The sequence below is a fragment of the Poecilia mexicana genome, unplaced genomic scaffold (assembly GCF_051168715.1).
Source record: "Poecilia mexicana isolate PSO_F unplaced genomic scaffold, ASM5116871v1 scaffold_16, whole genome shotgun sequence".
Taxonomy (NCBI): Eukaryota; Metazoa; Chordata; class Actinopteri; order Cyprinodontiformes; family Poeciliidae; genus Poecilia; species Poecilia mexicana.
In genome coordinates this window covers 12500464-12524319 of record NW_028263385.1, presented here as the reverse complement: position 1 = coordinate 12524319, position 23856 = coordinate 12500464, and the positions used below count along the sequence as shown (strand labels likewise).

General features: G+C 39.8%; 2 protein-coding genes across 4 annotated transcripts in view; one reads left to right on the top strand and one right to left on the bottom strand.

Moving 5' to 3' along the window:
* The window catches only part of ddr1 (discoidin domain receptor tyrosine kinase 1), an 87848-nt gene extending 75278 nt beyond the window's left edge, over window positions 1-12570 (top strand). For all 3 annotated transcript variants that reach the window (XM_088014163.1, XM_014987114.2, XM_088014164.1), the window contains 6 exons: window positions 2888-3189; window positions 3278-3405; window positions 4265-4462; window positions 5099-5366; window positions 7688-7837; window positions 8808-12570. In XM_088014163.1, the coding sequence (XP_087870289.1) occupies window positions 2888-3189; window positions 3278-3405; window positions 4265-4462; window positions 5099-5366; window positions 7688-7837; window positions 8808-8948 (1187 nt within the window). In that variant the 3' untranslated portion in view covers window positions 8949-12570. The remainder of the gene's footprint in view (window positions 1-2887; window positions 3190-3277; window positions 3406-4264; window positions 4463-5098; window positions 5367-7687; window positions 7838-8807) is intronic.
* A 36-nt stretch (window positions 12571-12606) lies between these two features.
* Window positions 12607-23506, bottom strand: flot1b (flotillin 1b). The gene is made up of 13 exons (XM_014987116.2): window positions 23373-23506; window positions 20875-20925; window positions 20488-20563; window positions 20268-20358; window positions 18933-19076; window positions 18694-18813; window positions 17280-17375; window positions 17029-17181; window positions 16139-16320; window positions 16007-16052; window positions 15742-15879; window positions 14446-14610; window positions 12607-14356 (listed from the first exon to the last, which is right to left on the bottom strand). Exons 2-13 carry the CDS (start codon window positions 20915-20917, stop codon window positions 14327-14329), a joined length of 1284 nt encoding a protein of 427 aa, XP_014842602.1. The 5' UTR covers window positions 20918-20925; window positions 23373-23506; the 3' UTR covers window positions 12607-14326.
* Between the last annotated feature and the right edge of the window lie 350 nt (window positions 23507-23856).

The following is a 23856-nucleotide window of genomic DNA, read 5'->3' as shown; positions in this document are numbered from 1 at the left end:
TTTATTTCACCAGGAAAATCCCACTGAGATTAAAAATCTGTTTTACAAGAGAATCCTGGCCAAGACGGGCAGCAGCACAGAGTCTACAGCACATTCAAACGCAACGCAGTTGTACATAAATTAGTTAAAACATTTACAGACGGATGATTTCATCTTAAAGTTCATGTATGCAGACATTTAGAAGATGGAGCAGAAAACCAAAAAGATTTCTCCCCAAGTTAAGTTCACTCATTTTTACCGAAAGTAAATTAATTTCTCAGACTGAAGAGAATATCCTCAAGTGGACTTTCTACTTATGCAGAAAAATACAAAATGGTTTCCGTACGATTTTATAAATGACAATATGCCAAAGATTGAGTCTATGAGCGAATACAACCATATTGTATACACTGAAAAGGAAACAGGTGATCCATCTTAAAATACATTGAGTTAGTTTTTTACAAGCAGTCAAATTAAGTTTATGCAAGTAAATATATTTCATTTATTAAGTCGTCATGTTAAGCAAATATAAATTTGACAAACTTAATTTGACTGCATGTAACAAATTATTTTTTAAGTTGGAAATCCATTCTCACTTTTTTCACTGTGCAATGATGAGTAAAACCCTCCAAAGTCGGACTTCCCACTGGGAAACTGGGAGTAATTTGACCTTTATTTTATTTAAAGACCACTCCTTTAGGAGCAACAGCTGGCCGACATTATTACTTTTTCAATTAACTGTCCATTTTCATTACATCTGCAAATAATTTCAATCTGAGATGCATCATGAATATCAATAACCCAGAAAACGACTAATTATTTCTAGTTGTATAATAATCTTCTTGTAACAACAGCAGAGCTGAAGTGAAGGTCATCTGTTCTTGCAGGATCTTTCTGGTGTCGTTCGTCTAAAGCCGTAGTTTGCAGAGAAGTTTTTGTCCCAAAACTATCAGATGTCTGCAAGAAATCATCACAGTGAGTCCCAAACAACAACAATGGTACAAAAACACGACTTCATCAGAAGAAACGTAATTAGAAGAGTCCATGTGTCAAACTGAAGGGCCGGGGCAAAAACCTGGCCCCCCATGGCTTTTAATCTGGCCCTCCTGACTCCAGAGGGATGCATAAGTAAAACCTTAAAGGTAACATCTGAGCACCTAAATATTATTGTAGCAATATAATAAGAGCAAGTTTTGTCTGTTACATCAGCCAGTCCCTCCAGCTTTTTTCTTTTAAAATTCCCAAATCTCAGAAAATGACGCAAAATAAACAGATCCGCGCATAATGCATAACTGTAAGTTAGTTGCATGTATTCCACAAAAATGATCAAAAACATGTTGAGCATTTTAGACTAAAATTGATTCCTAACTCTCGCCTGCAGGTGGCAGTATTTCTTTCTGCTGCCTCAGTCTTACTTGCAATCTGTGATCTTTATGGCAAGTAACAAAAGGTCACATTTACCATCATACATATCGAATATCGCAAAATTTCTTGCAAATATTTCTAAAGTAGCATCAGAAAATCAGGGATTTTGATTATCAAAAATGTTCAACAACAAAAAGATGTGCAGTGTTATTTAATTTTAGTAAGTACTGATCGAATGCAGACAGTTTAATGTTCTAAAATGGATTTTAGCAATACATTATGGCATAAACAACTCTTCCATTCATGCATGACTTTGAACTTGGCCCAAAATGAAAACGTGTTTGACTCTCCTGCTGCAAACTAGAGCTAGAAAACTAGATTTAGCAGAAACCTGTGAGGTCAGTTGATGAGAGCTGAGGACAAGATGCTGCAAGTGGAAAAGATTTTCCAAGTCGAGACTCGAAACAAAACTGCACACTTCTGCAACGAGGATACTGCACTTTTCTAATTGTTACCTTCCCAGACCAATCCAAGTTATCCCATTTTTATCCTTATTAAAACACACTGAAGTCAAATCCAGTTGATAATGACAGACAGTAAAATATTTTTTTTTACTGGAGTCACTGTGACTCCTGCTTTCCCTCCCAAATATATGAGCTTTATAAAGTTACAGTATTGTGATCTACTGGCTGCAGCTGCATGTGAATTTAGGCTGAACATTCTCCTATCAGGCTCATTATTATTTCAAAGGTAAAACAACTTGGCATTCAGGTCTCACTCTCTCTACAAGCCCATGACTCAAGTGCTATCTGAACCTTCTGGGAGCCGCTGGTTTCAAACGTAAAATTATCTTTTCGAGGCGTTTCAGTTTTATCAGCGGGTAAAAATGCAGGTTGAAATTTAGTTTAAAATTAGGAGTTCGATGTGGTGTAAATGAGCAAAGGGAGATTCAGTAACAAGTGGTTCGTACCTGCTATTCACGCAGGCAGATGGATTTAATGAAATTATAAATTATTTTAGTCTCTCACGGGAATAAAATAAGTCACAGGAGGGTGAATGTGTGCTGTCAGCTGACTGAATGAAACAATGATTAATGCACTGACCGGGCTGCAGGAGGCCGCAGCGGGGAATACATTCACAAAATTGTAATCCGTCACAATGTGCAGGGGTGTGTCGATATTTCTGCAGGATGACAGCTCCGCTGCATAATTTCAGCTCCAGCTCAGGCTCCCAGTAGATGAATGAGCGTGCAGCTGTGCTCTGGACCGTCATCAGTTCTTCTGTAATAATAAACAACCATTTCCCAGGCCGACAGAGGAAAGGAAAGTGGAAAACTTGATTTCATTTATCTGAGATTGCTTACGTTTTTCTTCTTGGACACTGGATTTGGTATTCAGCTGAAAATCCAAACTATCCCTTCAGAACAAGTCGCCTGACCTTTTATCTCCTGATTCTGTTCCTGCACAGACGGCCGTCTTAAATCACTTGGTTGTTCTCGGTTATCTCGTCTTTTCATCTGCCCCGTCTGCCTCTTGTCTCCCAGCTTGTGGTTTGGACTTGGACCTGGAGAAAGGGTTCCCCTCTGCACACGAGGAGCCCCCTCCCTATCCGGGGTCGCCTCCTTATCCGTCTCTGTCTCCCCCCGTGTCCCCGCCGCTGCCTCCCAGCGTCCCGCATTATGCAGAGGCGGACATCGTCAGTCTGCAGGGGGTCAGCGGCAACAACACCTACGCAGTGCCGGCCCTGGCCTCTTCCAGCCCTGGTGCCGACGCCCTCCCGCTGCCGGAGCTGCCGCGCCAGTGCCTCGTCTTCAAGGAGAAGCTGGGGGAGGGACAGTTCGGGGAGGTGAGGACTGACGAAGACGGAGGACGTGTCTGGGTGAAAAGATCGCCGTCCTCCATCAGTGTTTGAATTTAATTTGTTGTGGTTAAAGGTTCACCTGTGTGAAATAGAGAACCCTCTGGACCTCCCGATCCTGGAGTTCCCTTTTAATGTGAGGAAAGGGCGCCCTCTTCTGGTCGCAGTGAAGATACTGCGCCCAGACGCCTCGAAGAATGCCAGGTTTGTATCAGTTTATTTTTTACAGTGTCTAAACATTGCATTATAATTTCTTACTGTAACTAAATATCTTTTTGTTACACTGTCTAATGTTCTTCACAGTACCGGAATCTTTTTTTTTTTTCTTTACCCTTTTCACTTTATTTTTCGATTTTACAAATAGAAATTTAAAGTTATTTTTTTATTTCCAAATCAATTTTTTTAACCATACTTAAAGTTTTAATGTACAGACATAAACACATTTTTTCCTCCAAAAAGTTGTTTTTGTATTTGCCAGATATTTTGACAGAAGTGACACTTCGTTACTGTGCAGAGTCATAATATTTATGGTTCATTATTCACATTAAGTTCTTCACAAAAGGAGCAAAATAAAACTGATAAGTCAGGAAATGACCTAGGTTTCTTTTAAAAAAACAAACTAAAACTGATTTAAACAAGGTCTTAATTAAGGAGATTATGGCTGATTTCCTGAGCCATGTCTGAAAGCAGCTGGTACCAGACAGAAGACCTCTGAAAATCTTAAATTAAATGCCTCCCCTGGTGGGAAATGGAGAAGTGAAGAGATGTTTAGACAACGAGGCCTTAAATGAACCAAAAACATAGTGGGAGAGACGTTAACCGAGGCAGCAGGAACAGACACGTCTGCTCTGGATAAAGACTCTGCTGTGGAGTTTAGCCTTAAACTGGATAAAAGATCTTCAGCAAACAAAGGAAAATATCTGCTTCTCTGTGGTTTTCTTCATGGTTGAGGCTTTTCAAACAAAACGCTAACTAAAAAAAACAGAGAGCTGGCGCTTTATGTTGGAGTTTTGTACGAACTTGTTCTGTTGACTCAGCAGATCTGTCCCTTTTCTTCTGGTAGGAACGACTTCCTGAAGGAGGTGAAGATCTTGTCTCGCCTGAAGGACCCAAACATCATCCGGCTGCTGGGAGTGTGTGTGAGCAGCGATCCCCTCTGCATGGTCACCGAGTACATGGAGTGTGGAGACCTGAACCAGTATCTGTCCCAGCGTGTCCTGCTGGACAAAACTGGGCCTTCACACAACACGCCGACCATCAGGTAGCTTAAAGGACACCTGCTACATAAAATTCATATTTTGCGTGTTTTTGTGCTTCCATTTTGTTTTTACTGTTTCAGAAAAATGGCACAAATGCTTAAAAAAAACACCTATCTTTTTTTTTTTTCGTTTTTTTTTTGGCTATACGTTTATATTTTTTTGGTGTCTTGAAAATGAGCCATTATAATTGTTGACTCGTATTCATCGGGGACTGTGTTGTTACCTAGCAACCTCAGCCAAGCTCGGCCCCGTCACCTGGCAACCCAAGCTGAGCTCAATCACGTTTTGTCAGCTGGTTTTACTGCTGCATGTGCTGTACAATGGCTTCTGGAAAAGACAAGTGTTTTGCTGTTGACTTAACAATCAGAAACCACTTGCTGTATTCTTGTTGGTTGTGCAGGAGGCTCCACTTCTGCTTTTCTAAGATGAACTGTTGTATAATTGCACAACAGTTCACAGCTATTTTCCCGTGTGATTGTAAACTTTGAGTTTATTTGGATTTAAAGTGACAAGACGCCCTAAAACAGCTCAGTCTAAGCATGGTTTTGTATCGCCTATAGACCTATCCTACCTATTCAAGGAAACTTTAAAGTAAACATCCTCAGCTACACTTCCTGACGTTTCCCTCCTGTCCTCAGTTATCCAGCGCTCATCTCCATGGCCAGCCAGATCGCATCAGGGATGAAGTTCCTGTCCTCTCTGAACTTCGTGCACCGGGATCTGGCCACTCGTAACTGCCTGGTCGGCGGGGAGAAGGGAGAGAGCGGAGAGGATCGAGGTGGGGAGCGTCACATCAAGATCGCCGACTTCGGCATGAGCAGAAACCTGTACGCCGGAGACTATTACAGGATCCAAGGCAGAGCTGTGCTGCCGATACGATGGATGGCCTGGGAGTGCATCCTCATGGTGAGCAGGCAGAGCGACGCGATGGTCTGTGTGCTCACAGGTTATCATGAACTGCTTATAGTTTCATCTGTAAATGGTTTTCTCTTCTAAGTCAAAACTCTAGACTTTTCCAGACTGAACTTTCTGGAGTCTCCCTGCTTTTAATGCATAAATAGAAAAGTTTGTGATAAATGCAGGGCAGATATTTCTGTTGAGCTCAAGATTTAAATATAGAGGCTGGAAAAACTGAATGCGTGGATGGATTAACGGATGCAAGGCAGACATCTTTGAACATGGCCTCACATAGAGTTATATTTATATGAAACACCTTATCGAAAAATATATTGGGAATATATCAGAATAATTAATTTCAACAGCTTTAAGATGATATTGACTAGAAAAACAATCATACTGAATAATTCCTCATCTTTTATTGTGTACCGTATTTTCCGCACTATAAGGCGCACCGGATTATAAGGCGCACCTTCAATGAATGGCCTATTTTAGGACTTTTTTCATACATTAGGCGCACCGCATTATAAGGCGCATAGAATAGACGCTTCATACTCTATTATTACACATCCACATTAATAAAGAAATGGTCCCCGAGTACTTTATATAGTAGGCTGGCCCAGCCGTTGTTTCACTCACGGTGTTGGTGTTGCGATATTATGCCCAACTGCTTTCTGGGTAACACAGACCAACCGACACGCTGCCGCTGCAGTCTCTGTCTCTCTTCCCCTGCCCCTCCCCCCCTTTAAATGTATTATCAAACTTTATTAACAAACCAGTGTTCTGACAACTATCCCAGCATGCACCGCGCACCACTTCTTCTACGGGGGAAAAAGAAGTAGGCGGCTGCTTACCGTAGTGGACCAACTACGTAAGCAGCCTACTGCATGTCTGTGTAAACATGACGTCTTTCATTTCGATCTGAGTTAATTAGCGTAGCATTTCTGCCGGATTTTCACAACATATCAGCCACGACAATGGACAGGGGAACCAACAAGTTCATGTCATCTTTTTTGGACGACATCAAGGTGTTTGAGCCACTGGATGCCTCCAACATTGTGCGCGTCACAGCTAAAAGCTACCGATAGATGAGGAAAACAGCAGATCCTCACACCCTCAGCATAAATATAGCTGTGGACAAGATCACTGATGCCTGTTGTTCTTGCAAGGCTGGGTAAGTCGGCATTCATGGTTTTGAATGTACATTAGCATATGTTTACTACTGTAGCTTGTGTTTGTGAGACGGTCACGCACGTGGTAGCTGCACTGTGACCTAAAATGGGCATTAGCCAATGAAACGCGGCCCCTGTGGTAAAGTCCGTTGCTGGACCTGTTGTGGCTCAATATTGGTCCATATATAAGGCGCACCGGATTATAAGGCGCACTGTCGGCTTTTGAGGAAATTGAAGGTTTTTAGGTGCGTCTTATAGTGCGGAAAATACGGTAATATTGATTGTGTTTGTATGTGTTGCTCAATACATCATCTTATACATCAGTTATAAGTTAAATAATCTGCCAGTGGAACAAATCATTTAACTTGTAATATGGGGAAAAATGTCCAGATTATAACTTATAACTTGAACTTTTTCATCAAAATTGATGAATTGTTGACTTAAATAAGCTCCTATTTCTTGCTGATAAGTTACATGTAAGTTAGTTTCGTCCTATTTCACGCCTACTAAGATATTTGCAGTAGAAACTAGACTTGATTTTGTTTTTGCAGTGTGCATGCTTGGGTTCTCTCAGGTACTCCTGCTTCCTCCCACAGTCCAAAACATGTCAGGTTACTGATCTCCAAATTGTCCTTAGGTGTGAGATGGTTATTTGTCCTGTGTGTCTCTGTGTTGTCCTGTGATGTTTTCTAATGTTTTAGTTGTATAATATTACTCTAAGTGGTTCTGCATTAGCTTGGTCCAGGCTGGAAGCCTCAGCATCTCTCCAAGGATAACTGGATTTGCACGATGGATGCTATTTTCGCTACTTTTTCAGAAATTGAAAATGGTTAAATTTCAGTTTTCCAGACTGTGTAGGAAACACCAATCTGAGATTTCTTTTAATTGCATTGCAATTTTCCACCACTTTAATTCAGGTCAAGGCTTTTTGGACCATTAACAGTAAAATTATACAAATAAAACATTAGAAAATAAACTAATGCACTCAGAAAACAGTGATTCATTAATGAAGCACTCACATGTGAAAGGAACCCATTAGACGTGTCATTCCTCTCCGTCAGTTTCACCTTTTATGATAATGATGCCCGTAGTTCTTGTGACACTAATGGAGGTCGAGACGATGAAGGCAGAGGTTCAGGTGTGTGTGTGTGTCCGCAGGGGAAGTTCACCACAGCCAGCGACGTGTGGGCATTCGGAGTCACTCTGTGGGAGATGCTGAGCGTTTGTCAGGAGCAGCCGTACTCCGACCTCACAGATGAGCAAGTCATCGACAACGCAGGGGAGTTCTTCAGAGACCAGGGCAGACAGGTACGGCCAAAACATGAGCATTTAGAAAGTGATTTGACTCCTCAAAAACACACATTAGTCCAGAGAATTATTTCACAGAAGTATTTGGGATCATTCAAGACGGGCCTTTGTTATTTTTAGCCAGCATTGATTTTGTCCTTACAAGTCTTATTGCTTAAAGGTGACCTGTTATGCTTAAATGAACAGGTTAGCAAAGATCTATGGGAGATGCAACTGAGAGAAAACTTCAGTTTTCTCAATTAAATATGGTGTTAACGATTAAATGGGACCTATTAGGCAAAATTCACTTTTTGCATGTTTTTGCACTTCTAAAAACAGCATGTGGGGTCTGGACATTGAGCCATTTCAAAACCTTTCCAATTTAGTCACAATCGATGGGTGCTTCACCGTTACCTAGCAACCCAAGCGGAGCTCCAGCACATTTGGTCAGCTGTTTTACCACTATATGTGCTGTATAGTGGCTCCTGGAAAAGACAAGTGTTTTGTTTTTTGACTTGCATGTCAGAAACCACTTGCTGCATTCTTGTTGGTTGTGCAGGAGGCTCTACTGCTGCTTTTCAAAGATGTTTGGTTGTATAACTGCGCATCTGTTTGCAGCCATTTCGACATGAGTGTAAATGTTGAGTTGGGGGCGTGGTCAGCAGCAGCTCGTTTAGATTTAAAGTGACAAGACGCCCTAAAACAGCTCAGTCTGAAAAGAGATCAGAATGAATTCTGTAAATGTAATGAACATGTTTTGTTTAGGCCATAAATCTGTTCAAGGCAGTATAATAAGTCACCTTTAATGTGGGCAGAAGAGTTTTGCTACCCTGTTTTCCATATGATGCGTTCACTGATTGGGAAAAAAAAATCCGGTTTCTGAGTTGATGACCACTTGACTACTGATCAGGGCTAATGAAGCTAGTCAAAATAACCCAAAGCGATCCAGAGCTGTACGGACGTTCATCACACGTGTCTCTTTCTCTCTCAGGTGTATCTGAGCAGGCCGGCTGTGTGTCCTCAGGGTCTCTATGAGCTCATGTTGAGCTGCTGGAACAGAGACTGCAAGCTCCGCCCATCTTTTGCCAACATCCACTCCTTTCTAACCGAGGACGCCATGAACATGGTTTGACGGAGGAACGACGGGAAGAAAGTTGAACTTTTTGCTTGAGCGGTGAAGTGGGCTGGTGTGGTGGAGGGTGCGTTCACAGGCACAGTGGGGTTGCTCGCTTTTGTATTTTGTACTTTTTGGGCGGGTGGGGCTGAGACGCCGCTGGTTCGGTTTTTATTCCACCTCAGACCCCCAAAAGACGTCTTTTCAGTAGGTAACGGCTACGTTACGTAGTAACTGGTGGTGGGTTCAGTCTTCAAAACAGTTTTCTGCCATTTCAGATCGTGTCTCTGCTGATTCGATGCTGCAGAGTTAATATGCAGGAATCAGTCGCACAAAATACAGCTTCACGTCTGAAACATTCAAATTATTCAGCATTTTAAATGTTATTTGTGGACTAACAGGTGAATATCACAAAGAACAGCTGTTGTTTGGAGGTGAAAGGTCACGCAGGGATTGTCTTAGTATTTATAGCCCACAGCATGCACTGTAACTCAGTGAGCTTACTCCCAGATACGTCCCCTTCGGCCTACTTTTTATTACATCTCCATTTGATCTCAGCCCCACATTCTTGCCCAGTGACCCACATCCACAGTGTTTGTGGGGCAATAAAGAGGCGTGGACCAGACAGGAGCAGCCTCCCCGTTTCGTCAGCGTGAACACATCAAGTCTCCCGTCTTTAAACGTAGCAATCTCACCTCCATCCTGCCCCCGACGCCAAACAAGAAGTAAAAGGCAGAAGACAAGAGTCTGCAGCTGCAAATTAACAGATAATTGTGTTTTTTCTTCCATCAGAGAGACGTTGCTCTGGGACTCCTTTTCAGGCACCTCGTCAGGTGTTCCTCTTCTTATCATCGCTTCTTTATTTGACTGCGACTCGGTCAGAAAGGATCGATTTTAAAATTCCACAAATCAGCAGCACTTTACCCTACATGCATTTCCCTGACTGTGATGAAACTCGTCTCTGTAATGGGTCTGAATGACGATTCCTGATTCTGATCAGGACACACATCTCAAACATGCACACTCTCCTGCTAAAATGCCCGGCTTTTGTTACCTAAAAAATATGATAAATTATAAAATAAATAAATATATATATATATATATATATATATATATATATATATATATATATATAATATACACACCCTGTAGGGCGCACTTCACTATAAGCCGCACCCACAAAGTATTTTTTTTAAAAACTGGAAACGTACATATATAAGCCCCCGGTATCTCCGCCGCTCTCGGTTTTCCACAAGGCCACTAGATGGCATTAATAAATCTCCTATTAAGGACGCAGCCCTCCATCTCCAACGCCAAACCAAGGATTCGTTCACGCTGAGTTTACGTGCTGCGATTATCGATCTGTACTGCCAGATCGATAACCTTCAACTTAAAAGCTGCATCATATTAACTTCTCCGTGTGGTTTCCATGATGAGTTTGAAAACATTTCTCTGTCGTGCCTGCAGCTAGCATGTGCTTGTTCTAAATGAAAAGTAGCACTTTCTTTTTTGATTTCCAATTCTGACTTCCAATGATTCACTTCCTGCTAAAGCGCCCCCTGGTGGTAGAAGTAAAATCCACAGAAATGCCACATAGAGCTACAAGCCGCATGGTTCAAAGCGTGGGGAAAGAGTAGCGGCTTATAGTCTGGAAAATACGGCATTTTCATATTTCATATATATATATATATATATATATATATATATATATATATATATATATATATATATATATATATATATGTGTGCATATGTATATGCTTCTGTGCATATATATATGCACAGAAGCCCGGCATGTTGGCAGGAGGTGTGAAAACGTCTGAGGCCTCCTCTCCCCTCCACAGTTCTGCCAAACCATTAGATGTAAAAAATTGTTTTAAAACCTGGAATGGCATTCTGGATTCAAACAGCAATCCTATGTAAGCGTTCAGAGCGCTGAGATGTTACTGATCTTATAATTTTCTTTTATATCACTGTAATTTTATGGCATTATTCAAACTGGGATTTCTGATTTTTTTTTTTTTTTTTTTTTTGGAGTGAAAGTCGATCTCTGCGTTGATCTATGTGTAAGCTGACCGCGGTGGAACCAGTGCTTCTACCTTACTGTCTGTACAGCACTGTAAATCTGAGATCACCCTGATTGTGAAGTAATACATGTTTAGTGATGGGTTGTGCCATTTCATTCATTTTGATACACTGTAGTTCAATTTTCTCTCTCTTTTTTTTTTTTAGCTCGGTTATAGTAAAATGTTTGTGCACTCACTTTCAAGTTAAGGGATTTCAAGAGATGTTTTTGGTCGTCACCAGATTATTTCCTGAAATGGACAAAATCCTATTACTGCATCACTATTTATGATTAAGAAGCTGAAGGAGCAATAGCTTGAAGACCTCCATCCTGTTTGAGGTGCCTTGGTACATTTATTCAACATTGCTTGAATTTGCCACATTTCTCCATCTCAGTTGTGTTCAGGCTTGAATGGCACAACAGTTTACATGCATTTACTAAATAAAAGTCAAGGAATATAAAATAAAAAGGCATGAAAGAATGAGAGAAAGCACATGAAAGTTGGCAAATGGAGACTGTGTGATGAATGTGTTGCCAATTTATGAGGAGGATTGTCCGGTGAAGAGGAGAAAGTCGGGAGAAATGGTGCAATAGCTTGGAGACTCAGCAAACCAGCACCCTGTACAGGGGCTTAAAGGTACAGTTTGATCATTTTCGACTCAAAATGTTTGCTTCAAAAAGAGTTTTAAAATTACTTTTAAAAAATATTGGAAATATTGTTTCATGCTGGTACAAGTTTTATCCTCTAAGGTCCTGAAACTATATTTCAATGAGCCAAACCAGAACAGAGAAAGTTTACACTCAACACTTTGATATATAAATATATATGACTTGAATTCAGCTTAATTTCAAAATTTGGCTGAAATTTTGGGATTTCTTAGCTGATTTCTTTAGACGCTTCTCCTCAAGCAGTACTGCACCAGATCTTTTTACCATAAGCTCTTTTATTTAGCAGACGAATGTGTTGAGTTGTTCAGCCTTCTAATTATGTTGTATTGAAGATCCCTTGTGCATATTGAGGTGTTCAGTCTGAAATGGTTTTATTTGAATTATTTGATTCCAAATTGTACAGAAATGTTGGTATAACTGTTGAATTTCATGACCAGAAACATGTTTTTCCTCAGGTCAGTGGTACCATTACACATTAGCAAGCTGCTAAAACTTCAGTTTAAACAGCTGATAAAATGTACTTGTTCAGCACTCTGTTAACTCCCACATGTTGAGCCTCTGCTTTGTCTCGATTTATTAAAGAATGCGTCTCAGTTCAGGTTGTATTAACCAAATTTTAAAATCTGGTGATGACCATCACATTTTTGTCCCTTTTAGTAAAATTATAATATTGAAGCTCTTAACATTTTACTACAACTCTTCCCAATCTGATTTCATCTCTCTGTTCTAACGTTCACAGTATGTACATATTAAAAGGACAGGATTACAGTTTTCTTTACTAATATACAGATAACTCCCCATCACATTTTCATCGTTGCTATAGAAACGCTTGTTATCTTCAAGCTCTTATTCATTGCTGTTCTATTTTTGTAGATGTTTTATTAAAGTTACCCTTTTCAAATAAAACTGAGCGGCCTCACACTGTGTATAAACACCAGACTGTTTTCGGTGAGTTAAACGTTTTATTAATCATTCACTACTGACTGTTTAATACAAGCAGTTCCACACTAAATATGATTTACGTTGATATCAGTTTAAGTAGCCATGCAACAAACGTTTTTGAAGCATTCTTCACAAGAATCACATCGACAGCAAGAAGGCTTACTGATGCAAAACCTTTGGGTATTTTGGGTAAAAGTCTATAAAATCTGATACAGATGCGACTGGTAGTTAATATACATACAAAAAAAATTATAAGAATACACCTGCAATTATATTGAAACAAACTTCTCAAATATCCTGTATGATTTGTACCATTTAAAGGTGCAGTATGATCAAAATTGGAAAAACATCCTATGTCTAATTTAAACTCCAAGAGGAGAAAAAAAACACATAAGCTAAGATGTGAATTGTGACATTAGTTAGTGCAGATTCTGTTTCTACAGGATAAAAAAGCCCAGAATTTGACCACAAAGAGTGCAACTTCATGCTGCAAAGAGACAACATGCTTTTCTCCAACCACCAGACGCTTTCGACGCATCGAACAGGAAAACCTCAAAACTTGTACCCATTGAACACTTGCTCCGACATTTTGAGACAGAAATCCCTCCGCCTGCAGCTCAAACTGATAAGAAATGCAGCCAATGGACAACAACGCTAGCAGTGAGAAGTAATTTAATTACCAGAGAGGATTTAAAACCGATGTGTCAAACTCAAGGTCTGGGGGCCAAATCTGGGCCGCCACAGCTCTTTATGTGGCCCTCTTGACTCCAAAGGGACACCGAAATGGAACCGTCCAGATAACAGCAAGCTTAAATATTATTTCATCAACCAATTTGAAGCACTTTTTATCCATTTACAGCCAAATTGCATCAATTCGTCACTCCAGTTTTTTTGTGAATTGTGGAAACTTGCGCAAGTTTGTTTTTCGCAAAAAAAAAAATCTGTTTTTCTACTATACTTCTGCTAATTAGTTGTTTTTTTTGTTGTTTTTTTTTGGCAAAAAAATCGACTGTGAAATCTTGGAGTGACTGAAAATATGTTTTTAAGAATTTATTTATATTTTAACAGTTTTATGGGTTTTATCAACGCATTCTGGCACAGCCGGCCCTTTAAGAGCATTTATGGTCTTGATTTGGCCCAAAAGGAAAATGAGTTTGACAACCCTGATTTAAGAGCTCAATGTTGTGAACAGTCAGGACCGCAGAGAGAGCGACAATTATTATGGTAAACAAATTAAAAATTTGAGAGGTTTTCCAACATTTCAGTCCTGATTTCAAACAGGGGAGAGCAGCCGCTCTTCAAGTGACGGGACAGTTCTTCCATTGTAGCAGCAGGTGTAATTCGGGCTCCCTGAACTTGCTAAAGCACTTTGCGTTCTGCTACAAATTAGAAAAAGGCACAGTGACCTCTGAACTCTGATCAGAGGAGTGATGGTTTCATGGTCCAGCTCCTTCACAGGAACGACGAGGAAAACCACAAGGCAAGAAGTTGCATATTGAAAATCGGGTATAAAAAGGCAGCAGCTCTGAGAGGGGAGCGGCTACGGCTCCCACGGGCCCAAAAAACATCGAGTGTTTCTATGGTTGGTAACGATGGGGAGAAAAACAGCAGACATCCAGCAAATGCGCAGAAGCCACAGAAAGGAGGGGAAACATGCATGGACAGATGGTACAGATTGGACACGAGGAGGAGGCGTGGGGCTCTCAGATCATCACCCGTCCTAACGCACACGGGACGCCTTTGATGTGACCTGAATTGGAGAAAAATAAGAAACCAGCATTTTCAGTTTGCTCAGTCAGGTGAATTATCTGTCTTTTAACAGATCGGACTCAGTAGTACCTGTGAGATTTCAACTCCTGTGAGTTTTTCCACAGCCTCAGGCAGCCGGGTCATGATGTCCAGAACCTCTCCAGCCAGTTTGGCGGCTCCCACCTCGGAGCCGCCGCTGGACACCATGGTGATCTTCTGCGCCTTCGACATCGGCTTGCTGATCTCCTCGGCCATCTGCAGCGACACGTCAGAGAAAGCAAAAAGAATAAGGTTGGTTGTAATGAGGAATTTACAATAAAATTATGACAAAATGTTTTCAGACAGAATCAACAGTTTTAAGGAATGAAAAGATACCAAAAAAGGTTAAAAATCCAATATTTTTGGTGTATTTTACAGCAAAGAGGGCTGTCTGGGTTTCATAAAGTTGTTTGAATATCATCTATCGTTTACAGAAGAAACCAGAAGTTTAAATATGCCATATAAAAAAGCCACAAACATTTTTCTCTCAACCTCTAAAGTTAAATCACCACAAACTTCTCTTGCTTTATGTTAACTACAATCACAAATTATTTCTATTTGCTAAAAGCCACAATGACGAGAAAATATGTCAGATTTACTACTTGTCTCCAAAATCTGAAGTTGGATACATTTATTGGTTAGCTTAGCCTCTGAACTGCATGAATGATTCAAACGTTTCGGTTTCCCTCCTCCATCTTCTGGCCCGTTCCTCCTGACAGAACCGAGTCGGGTTTGAAGTCCACTTCGCTCACGCGCCTTTTCAGATCCGATCATAAACTCAGTTCAGCTGTGAGATCAGGACTTTAAGAGGGCCAAGCCAAAACATTGAGTATTTTCCTGAAGCCACTTTGTAACCATGTTGACTGTATAACTGGGGTCATTGTCCTTTTGGAACATAGTTAAATATTTCCACATAATAAATCTGAAATGTTTGTCTCCTTATTGTGTCATTTAGCAAACATAAGTAATTTTTGTAATTCTAACTGGCTGACAACAGTAGAAGTTTGATCTGATTTAACAGTGGTGTATGTAAACCTCTGGTTTCAGCTGTATTTCTAAAGGCTGACTTGGTTCATGCAGTAAACACATCTTGCTCTGCTGAGGATCTTTGCACAGCGAGATGTTTTCAGATCTCAGCCTAAGGTTAGCTTGGTTCTTATTTGTTTTTATATTCATGGTTATAATTTGTAATAATTAATGATGAGTTTACTGCAGCTCTCTCACCCCTTCGATGTCCTTCCCATCATGCTCAAAATAAAAAAGTAAATTTGTTTTGGCTAAGTAAGTGATTCTTCTCTCAGCTCTAAGGTTTGATTCCATTATTTTATCAGAGAGAGTTAAACTGACCAGAGGAAGTTTCTCCAGCAGCATGTCCACCATGGCTCCATCTTTGTACTGCTTGAAGGCCTCGGCCTTTTTGGCCATCTGCTCTGCCTCAGCGCGACCTTTAGCCTCCAGAGCGAAAGCCTCGGCCTCGCCCTTCATCTGCATGAAAGCAAAAACACACAGATGCTCATTAGAGACAACAGCTCAAACAAAGCAGCAGTGTTAGACCTTCTCACAAAACCAAACATAATATTATAATTAATAATAAGTAAAAGTGGGTTTTGACCTTAATCGACTCTGCCTCAGCTTCAGCCTCCATGATGAGCTGCAGGCTGAACAAAAGAAGAACAGAACGAGTAAAATACTCTCTTTCAATCGCAGCTCAATGACCTCAACAAAATGGCGGCGTGCTGCTCACCGTTGCGCCTCGGCTAACTTCTCCATCCGGTATTTCTCAGCTTCTGCGGGTTTCTTAACTTTGGCCTCCAGCTCCTTCTCTTTCCGGATGATTTCCTGGTCCTGCAGCGTTATCTGCTGCGTTCGCTCCACCACCTGAATCTGCATCTTCTCCTCCTCGATGCGTTGCTTGGTCTTCGCCACCTAATGTGGGATATTTAAAGATGGCCTATTATGCTTCTTCGAACAGGTTAGGATAAGGTCTGTGTTACACAAAACATATTTATGTTTTTTGCACAAAATTGTGAGATTTCATTCTGCTCAATTCTTCTTATTTTGAGTTCCTTTCAGAATGATCTGTTTACGGCGTCCTGTCACTTTAAATCCAAGTGAGCTGCTGGTGGCCACGCCCCCAACTCAACAATTACACTCGCATATGAAAATGGCTGCAAACAGATGCACAAACATGCAATTGTACATCTTTGAAAAGCAGAAGTGGAGCCTCCTGCACAACCAACAAGAATGGAGCAAGTGGTTTCTGGATGGTAAGTCAACAATAAAACATTTGTCTTCTCCAGCAGCCATTGTACAGAGCATACAGTGGTAAAACCAGCTGACCAAACATGTTGAAGCTCTGCTTGAGTTGCTAGGTAACCGATCAGGCTTCACTGGGTTTGCTTTTTGAAATGGCTCATTTTCCAGATACCAAAACACATCAACGTATTGCCAAATAACAGCTGGGAGTTGTTTTTAAGCTCTTGGGCTGTTTTAAGAAGAAGTGGAGACCCAAATGGAAGTTCAAAAACGTGGAAAATGTGAATTTTGATCAATAGTTCCCCTTTAAATGTGGCTGACGCAGAAAAATGTGATGCGTCGTTTACAAACTGTAGTGCACTGTGGTGCAGTGGGCACCTGAAGCTGGTAGGCCATCTCTGACTCGGCCTTCTTGGAGTTGACCTCGATGTCGTAGGCTGCTTTCTTCAGCTCGTAGTCTCTCTGAGCTTTCGCCATTTCGATCTCGTTCTTGTACTGTGCAGAAACTTTTTCCTGCATTGCATGAGCCTCCTGCGTACAGCCATCGAGACAGGAAGATCATAAGGACAGTATTCCAAATATAAATATATATTTTTTCACCATTTATTTTTACATTTGTAATTCTATACCTTGATAACAGCGTCGCGTTTATACTGAGCCTCTCCGATCCTTGCGTCTCTCTGGACCTGAGCTGTCCGGGCTTTTCCCAGAGAGTGAAGGTAATCCTGCAGAGTAGACAGAAAAGGAAAGATTAGAAAACACAAATAGCCGAACAAGTTCCAATAAAATTGGAAAAGAAGCATTTTTTTTATTTATACTTTGAAATTTAGTTCATTTACAGGTGGAACTAGGAAAGTTTAAATAATAATCAGTGACTTAAGGTTTTCACTGGCTAAGAACTGACACGATAATATTTTTTTGGCCACTCTTCAAAATGGGAAAGACAAGAAAACATACCACTTAAGTTAATCTGATGTTCTATTGACCTCCACAAGTCAAAAAATAGATATTGGCTTAAAACTTCCCACATCTGTAGTCAAATAATTATGTCAAATAACATAAAACCTCTTAAAGTTTAAAACTCGCATCATAAAATGCAAGATTATAAGATCCAGCAGAGACTCTGTAGCAGTGGTGTCAAACTCGTTTTTATTTCAGGTCACATCAGCATCATGAATGTTCTCGACAAAATTACCCATTAAACTGTTAAAATATGAATAAACGGGCATCTGCATTTGATAAGTCCCTCTTAAAGTTAAATAAACGTTTTCAGATTGAATTCAGATAGAAGCCGCTTTGATTTGATTGATAAAATATTTAGGCACACAACCGTATCTGTTTATCTAGAGCTTACTTAGATGGCCACATAAGAAGTTCTGGTGAGCCAGATTTGGCCCCCGGGCCTCGAGTTTGACACATGAAACAAAGTGTGAAAATGTGGAAAAGCACAACAAGCCCACTGTAAGATACAGCAGACAATTTGAGATGCTATAGGTCTGTTTGTCTTCTGAAGGAATCCTGTTAAAACGGCACCATAAAGGCAGCAGCAGCAGATTTAAAATAAAAATTTGGTGGATAAAGTAAGTCAATAAAAATCAATCATCGGGAGTTTCAGGAGGATAAGAACCAAACATCAACACATAGAGAGTCACAAGATTCAAAATCAACCAATGTCATCCAACCTTGTGCTGATTGTGCAACAAAACAAAGGGGAATTTATGGCTGTGTGAATTAAAATGGCTTCTGCGATTAGGCAGAGAAGGATTTCAACTCCCTAAAACCTCCCAGCGTTAAATGAGTTTGTCGCTTTAACACACTGAAACCCCAGAGAGCGGACACGCAGTCATTCAGTTGTGGTGCATTAGTCAAACCAATGAAGAAGTGGTTCGACTACCGCTGAAGCACTTGGGCCTAAACGAGGCCGGGAGTTAGCTGGGTCAAAATCACTCAAGTTCTTCAGCAGCGGACGCCATCTGAGGCGGAGAGCTTTCATTAGACGCCAGCAGATGCCAGATGGTTGACTTTTATTTAGAGAACACAAACCTGATCATCGTGGACGTCTTTCAGGGTGTAGCTGACCACACCGATGCCCATGTTGACCAGGTCGGAGGAGGCCACCTTGAACACCTGCTCAGAGAACTTCTTACGATCCTGGTAGATCTCCTGGTAGCACAGAAAGCAAAACATTACCACAGATTTTACAGCACAATACAGACAAAGCTCTGACCCGTGTGATGTTAAATTTGAAGTGAAAACATGTGAAGGTGTTTCGACGGACCGACCTCGACCGTCAGATGAGCGATGATGGCTCTCTGGTGGCCCTCCAGTGTCTCCAGAGCGATCTGAGCGACCTCGGCCTCAGACTTCCCCATGAACATCTGGCAGGCTGTGGCCAGCATCTCCTTGTTCTGACCCTGAATCTTCACCTGGGAAAAACAAAACTAAAAGATTTAGCTAAAACTGAAACTAAAAGTTTAAAAGAGGGAGAATATTTAGTAAGATTTGATTCAGTAAAACAAAAAGTCACAGTTTCCTCGTCTTTCCACTCTGCCTTGCAAATTTTATTTTATCCCTTGAAACTTTTTCATAACTACATTGTATTTTTTTTATAACTGTTTTTGTTTTTTTTTGTTTAAATTTTGCCCTTACTGTGAAGTATTTTTGTTCTTTCTTTTATTTCATATTCTATCTTTGTGTGAGTATTTGCTGCTGTGCCTTTTGTGTTGTTGCGGTTGCAAAGAAATTTCCCCATTGTGAGACAATAAAGGATATTTCTGCTCTATTGTATGTCACAGACCAACACAAAGATGAACATAATAATAAAATGGAAGAGAAAGTCAGTCATGGTCTCAAATATCTGAAAAGTGTGGCATGCTTTTGTATTCAAATTATTTTGGTAATTCTAACTAATCTAAAACAAGAAAAGTTTAGTTTGATTATGACAGTCCTTGAAAATACCAGGAATTTTCAAGGACTTTTTACAGATATCAAGCATTTATTTCTGCATAAATTCAGCGTGTTGAAGGATTTAAAGCATCGATACGAACCCTGAAATCAGAGCGGCAGCAGCTCGTCTGCTGAGTCAGCCTCTTCTGAACAGTTTTAATAGACATTATCTGACAGCCGCAGATTGGAAACAACCCACAGGAGCTGGATCTGTTCCATCGCTGTCGTCCAACAATCACAACAACATCCTCGACAAACTGACTCTAATCCTTACATTTCCTGTTCTTCCTGCTTCTAACACATTCATTTTAAGAGTAAAATGTTCACTGGCTGCTTAATAAATCCAACAAACTGACAGGTGACATGATGAAGAGATAATCAGTGTCATTTCACCTGTTGGTGTCATAATGTTACGCCTTAAACATTGATTTTATTAAGTGGCATCAGAGTCAAGGGAGCAAGTACTTTAGATTTTAAACACACTGCAGTTTATGGTTTATCAAATAAAATCCCAGTTAAACACAATGAAGTTTGACGTGGTGCTAAAAGGATCGGTGAGTTTTTATGATTTGACATAAAAGTAAATATGTTCACAGAAGATGATTTAACGAACCACTCTGTTAAACTTTCTGATTATAAAGCCTTTCTCCCACACAACGGTCGGCGCTCACCTGTGCGATGCCGGTGACCGAGATGGGGACGCCATGACGGGTGTAGACTTTATCACTCTTCACGTTGAGAGTCAGGGTGTTGAGTGTGATTCTGCAGACGTAAAACCCAAAGCAAGCGTGACAAAGAAGAAATGACTATATCCCGATCATTTATGTGCTCTCATTTGTCTCAGTTTAATTTGCCAGAGACTCTGAACCACAGAGGCAGAAGGCGGCTCACTTCTGGATCTGCTGGATACACGGGAAGACAAACACTCTTCCTCCAGCAATCATCAGAGGTTCAGAACGGCCGCAGCCTGGCGGGGAAAACAGAGACATCTGATTAGTGACAAACAACCAGCTGCTTTACTATCCAGAGGAAGCAGAAAACGGATCAGTTTTAGCTTCATTTCACAATACAGGCGAGTTGGTCGCAGCATATTAAAGAAAACTGGAAAATCCCCAAGCAGAAAAATCCAATGTGAGCAAATAATTGGATCACAAAGCTTCAGTAAAAGCAGAACACATTTATAAACACGGCCATTAAGTATCATCTGTTTCTAGCAGCTACTGGAAGGATTTTCTAAACATCCTGTGTTATTGCAGGAAATAAGCAGGAATCCATTACCAGACACCACCATGGCTTCATTGGGTCCACATGTGTAAAACATCTCGATTCCTGAAGGGATAAAATGTACATTTATGATTAAAAAAATAATCCTTCAGCAGTCTGTGAGCAGTACAAACAGGATTTTATACTAATATAATAAAAATAAACATTTGGAAAAAAGTATTTGTGGCAGAGATGCAAATGAAAAGCAAAAACCTTTACATTTATTACCCCATAAAAGTAGACAGATGATCTATGCATAATAAGGTTTGTTGGATGATAAATTGCGATAAACGATGATATTGTTGAGACCATTTTTAAGTAATATCATAATGGCAAAATAATGAAAGATCAATAAAAGCTCATTTTGAACTGGAAGATATTTTAAATATCCAAAAAAAGACAACGAAAAGCAATAAATAAAACTGAAATGAGTACCATACACAACCTAAAACATAAATTAAATGGATTATTAAATCTCTAGACAAAATTGGCCTTTAAAAAATATTAATCATGAGAACGGAAATTATCAAGCTGATTTTTATTTGTCATGTGATTAATTTATTATTGAAACAAGCTTCTTTATAACAGATGACAGATTATGTACAATAATATATTAAAGTTGTTATATTATAAACGCCATTTAGAATGATTGTCATAAAAAGATTCAGTTTGCTTATTAGAAACATTTTCATGACTAACCTCTTAACAGCAACGCTCTGAAAAGTGACTTAAATTAAATTAGCAGCTAAATTGTTTCACTAATGATTCTAGTCCAGGAATCTAAAAATAACCAGAAATTGCAAAAGATTTACAGGAAAAAGCCCACTCATTGAAAATTATCCACAGGGAAACACAGAGGGGTATCAGTTACCTTCTGACTGGCAGATTATTACACATTTAATGTGCAGAGTTTAGTGTATAGTGGAGGATCTGTGATGCTGTGGGCCTGCTTCTCTTTCACACAACATGGGAATCTTGGTAGAGCTCTTGAAAATACCAGGGCATTTTAAATATTAAATGAAAACCTCGATATTGATTGGAAAATGTGAAGAAATGATTCATCAAACTGACAAATAGCAAATAGCTTCCTGTATATGGGATGTAAAAGATGGCACGAGTCCCAAAGAATGAAACATTTTTGAAGTCACTAACTTGCTAAACGTTTTATTTAAATGTTACTTTACTTCTTAAATCACCTTTATTATAGTCGCTAAGTCAAAGCTAAGATGAGCAGAGGAGTGTAGTAACAATATTTACTCATTTGGGTAACTTTTTGGGGAAAATGTACTTTCAAGACCTGCTTTGCAACACTGTAGTTCATGGGTGTCCAAAGTGTGGCGCAGGGGTCATTTGTGGGCCTTGAACTGATTTTGTGCGGCCCTCAACTGCTATTTAAGGATGACATAAATTTGAACCACCATCACAGATGCAGATGGAGACTTTTTATTTGTGATAAAGGTAAAAATTATAACAAACTTTTTGTTTTCTTTTGCAGCAATCCAAAATACTCACTTTTTATAACTAAGCTTTTATAATAAATATGCTACTAAAAAGGTGACATTGCTGCATCCAAATCAACATTAATTAATTTATTAAACTTGGGTACATATAGCAAGCATTTTGACAGAAAGTGACGCAACTACATGTATTTATTTTAATACATCAAACGTGCAAAATCCTGTTTCAATTTTTAGATCTATAACTACAAAAAATAACTACTTCATTTGCTTGATTTTACTTTTTTAAATCTTTTTATTTTATTGGCCTTCGAACACTTTTAACCCAACGATTTTGGCCCATATGACAAATAATTTGGACATCCCTGCTGTAGTTTTTACTATAGCTTGATTAATGTTATTATGAAGTATTGCTTCTCTTACCAGAGTCAAATATTCAAATTTGAACTAAAAGATGCGTGAAACACAGATACAAGTGAGACCTCCTGTTTGTTCACAAGATTTGTTATTCTAATGTTTTTAAACGGCCGAGCCTGTTGTAGCATTAAAAAGTCAGGTCAACACAAGGCAAATATTATAGTACAGAAGATATTATCACTGGAAGTATTTCACAAAGCTCATACATATTTAAATACTCATGCATGAGTACACTCTTGGGAACTACAGCTTACACATGTCAACGCCAGTCAGATGACCCGTCTGTGTGTTTTCAGTCCCACGGCTCCTCCCTCTTCCCGACAAACGGAAATCTTCCCCTACATCTCCCCAAACAAAACTGTGTCGAGTCCTAACAAAAAGCTATCCTCGTGTTTAAAAAAAAAAAAAAGAAACGTGACCAAACCGAAAGAAACACCTTTGATCTAAAGTCACAACGCTAAGAATGCTAACATAAGCTCGCCTTTAGCACACAAGAGAATGGACGTAATTTACTTACTATACACTAACAGTAAAGGAAAACAGTAAAGGATTAACACAGCTACTCTTCAGCGAAATAAACACCGGAATCGACTGCTTCTGTTTAAACCGTTCCCATCTGGTTTATAAAAGACAACAAACCTTTTCAGGATGCAGTTAAGTTAGTGTCGTGCTGCTGCGGACAGATTGTGCTCCGTGATCGTCAAGTTGGAAACGAAGAAGAACGTCGTTGTGAAAAAGGAAGTATCCGTTCACCACGCCCCGTTTGACTGGCGCCATCTTGTGGCGAAGCTGGTCTGGATCTGTGCACAAGCAAGGTTTTTTTTAAAGGTTTTTTTAGCTTTGGTTAAGTAAACTTTTGTCGGTCATTGAATAATTTGAAGTTATCATAAAGTGTATTATTTGTACCACTGTATTTATTTCACATTCTGTGTTCTGTTCCTCATTTTTTTTTCTTTGTTTTTGTACCAAAGATGTTTTCTCAATTTAGAAATAAAGTGTGACCAAACAAATAATTTGACTCCACTTCCAGTTGCTCACATAATACAAACATTACGCATAATTAGATAAACATTAGGGGGAGTAAAGTTAAGAATAAAGTGAAAATATACAGACGTGTTCATTT

Coding starts and splice junctions, on each gene's coding strand:
- flot1b (XM_014987116.2), bottom strand. CDS start 20,917: ATGTTTTACACATGTGGACCCAATGAAGCCATGGTGGTGTCTG. Junction 20,359..20,487: donor TGTATCCAGCAGATCCAGAA/GTGAGCCGCCTT, acceptor TTACGTCTGCAG/AATCACACTCAACACCCTGA. Junction 19,077..20,267: donor CGGTCACCGGCATCGCACAG/GTGAGCGCCGAC, acceptor TGTTTTTCCCAG/GTGAAGATTCAGGGTCAGAA.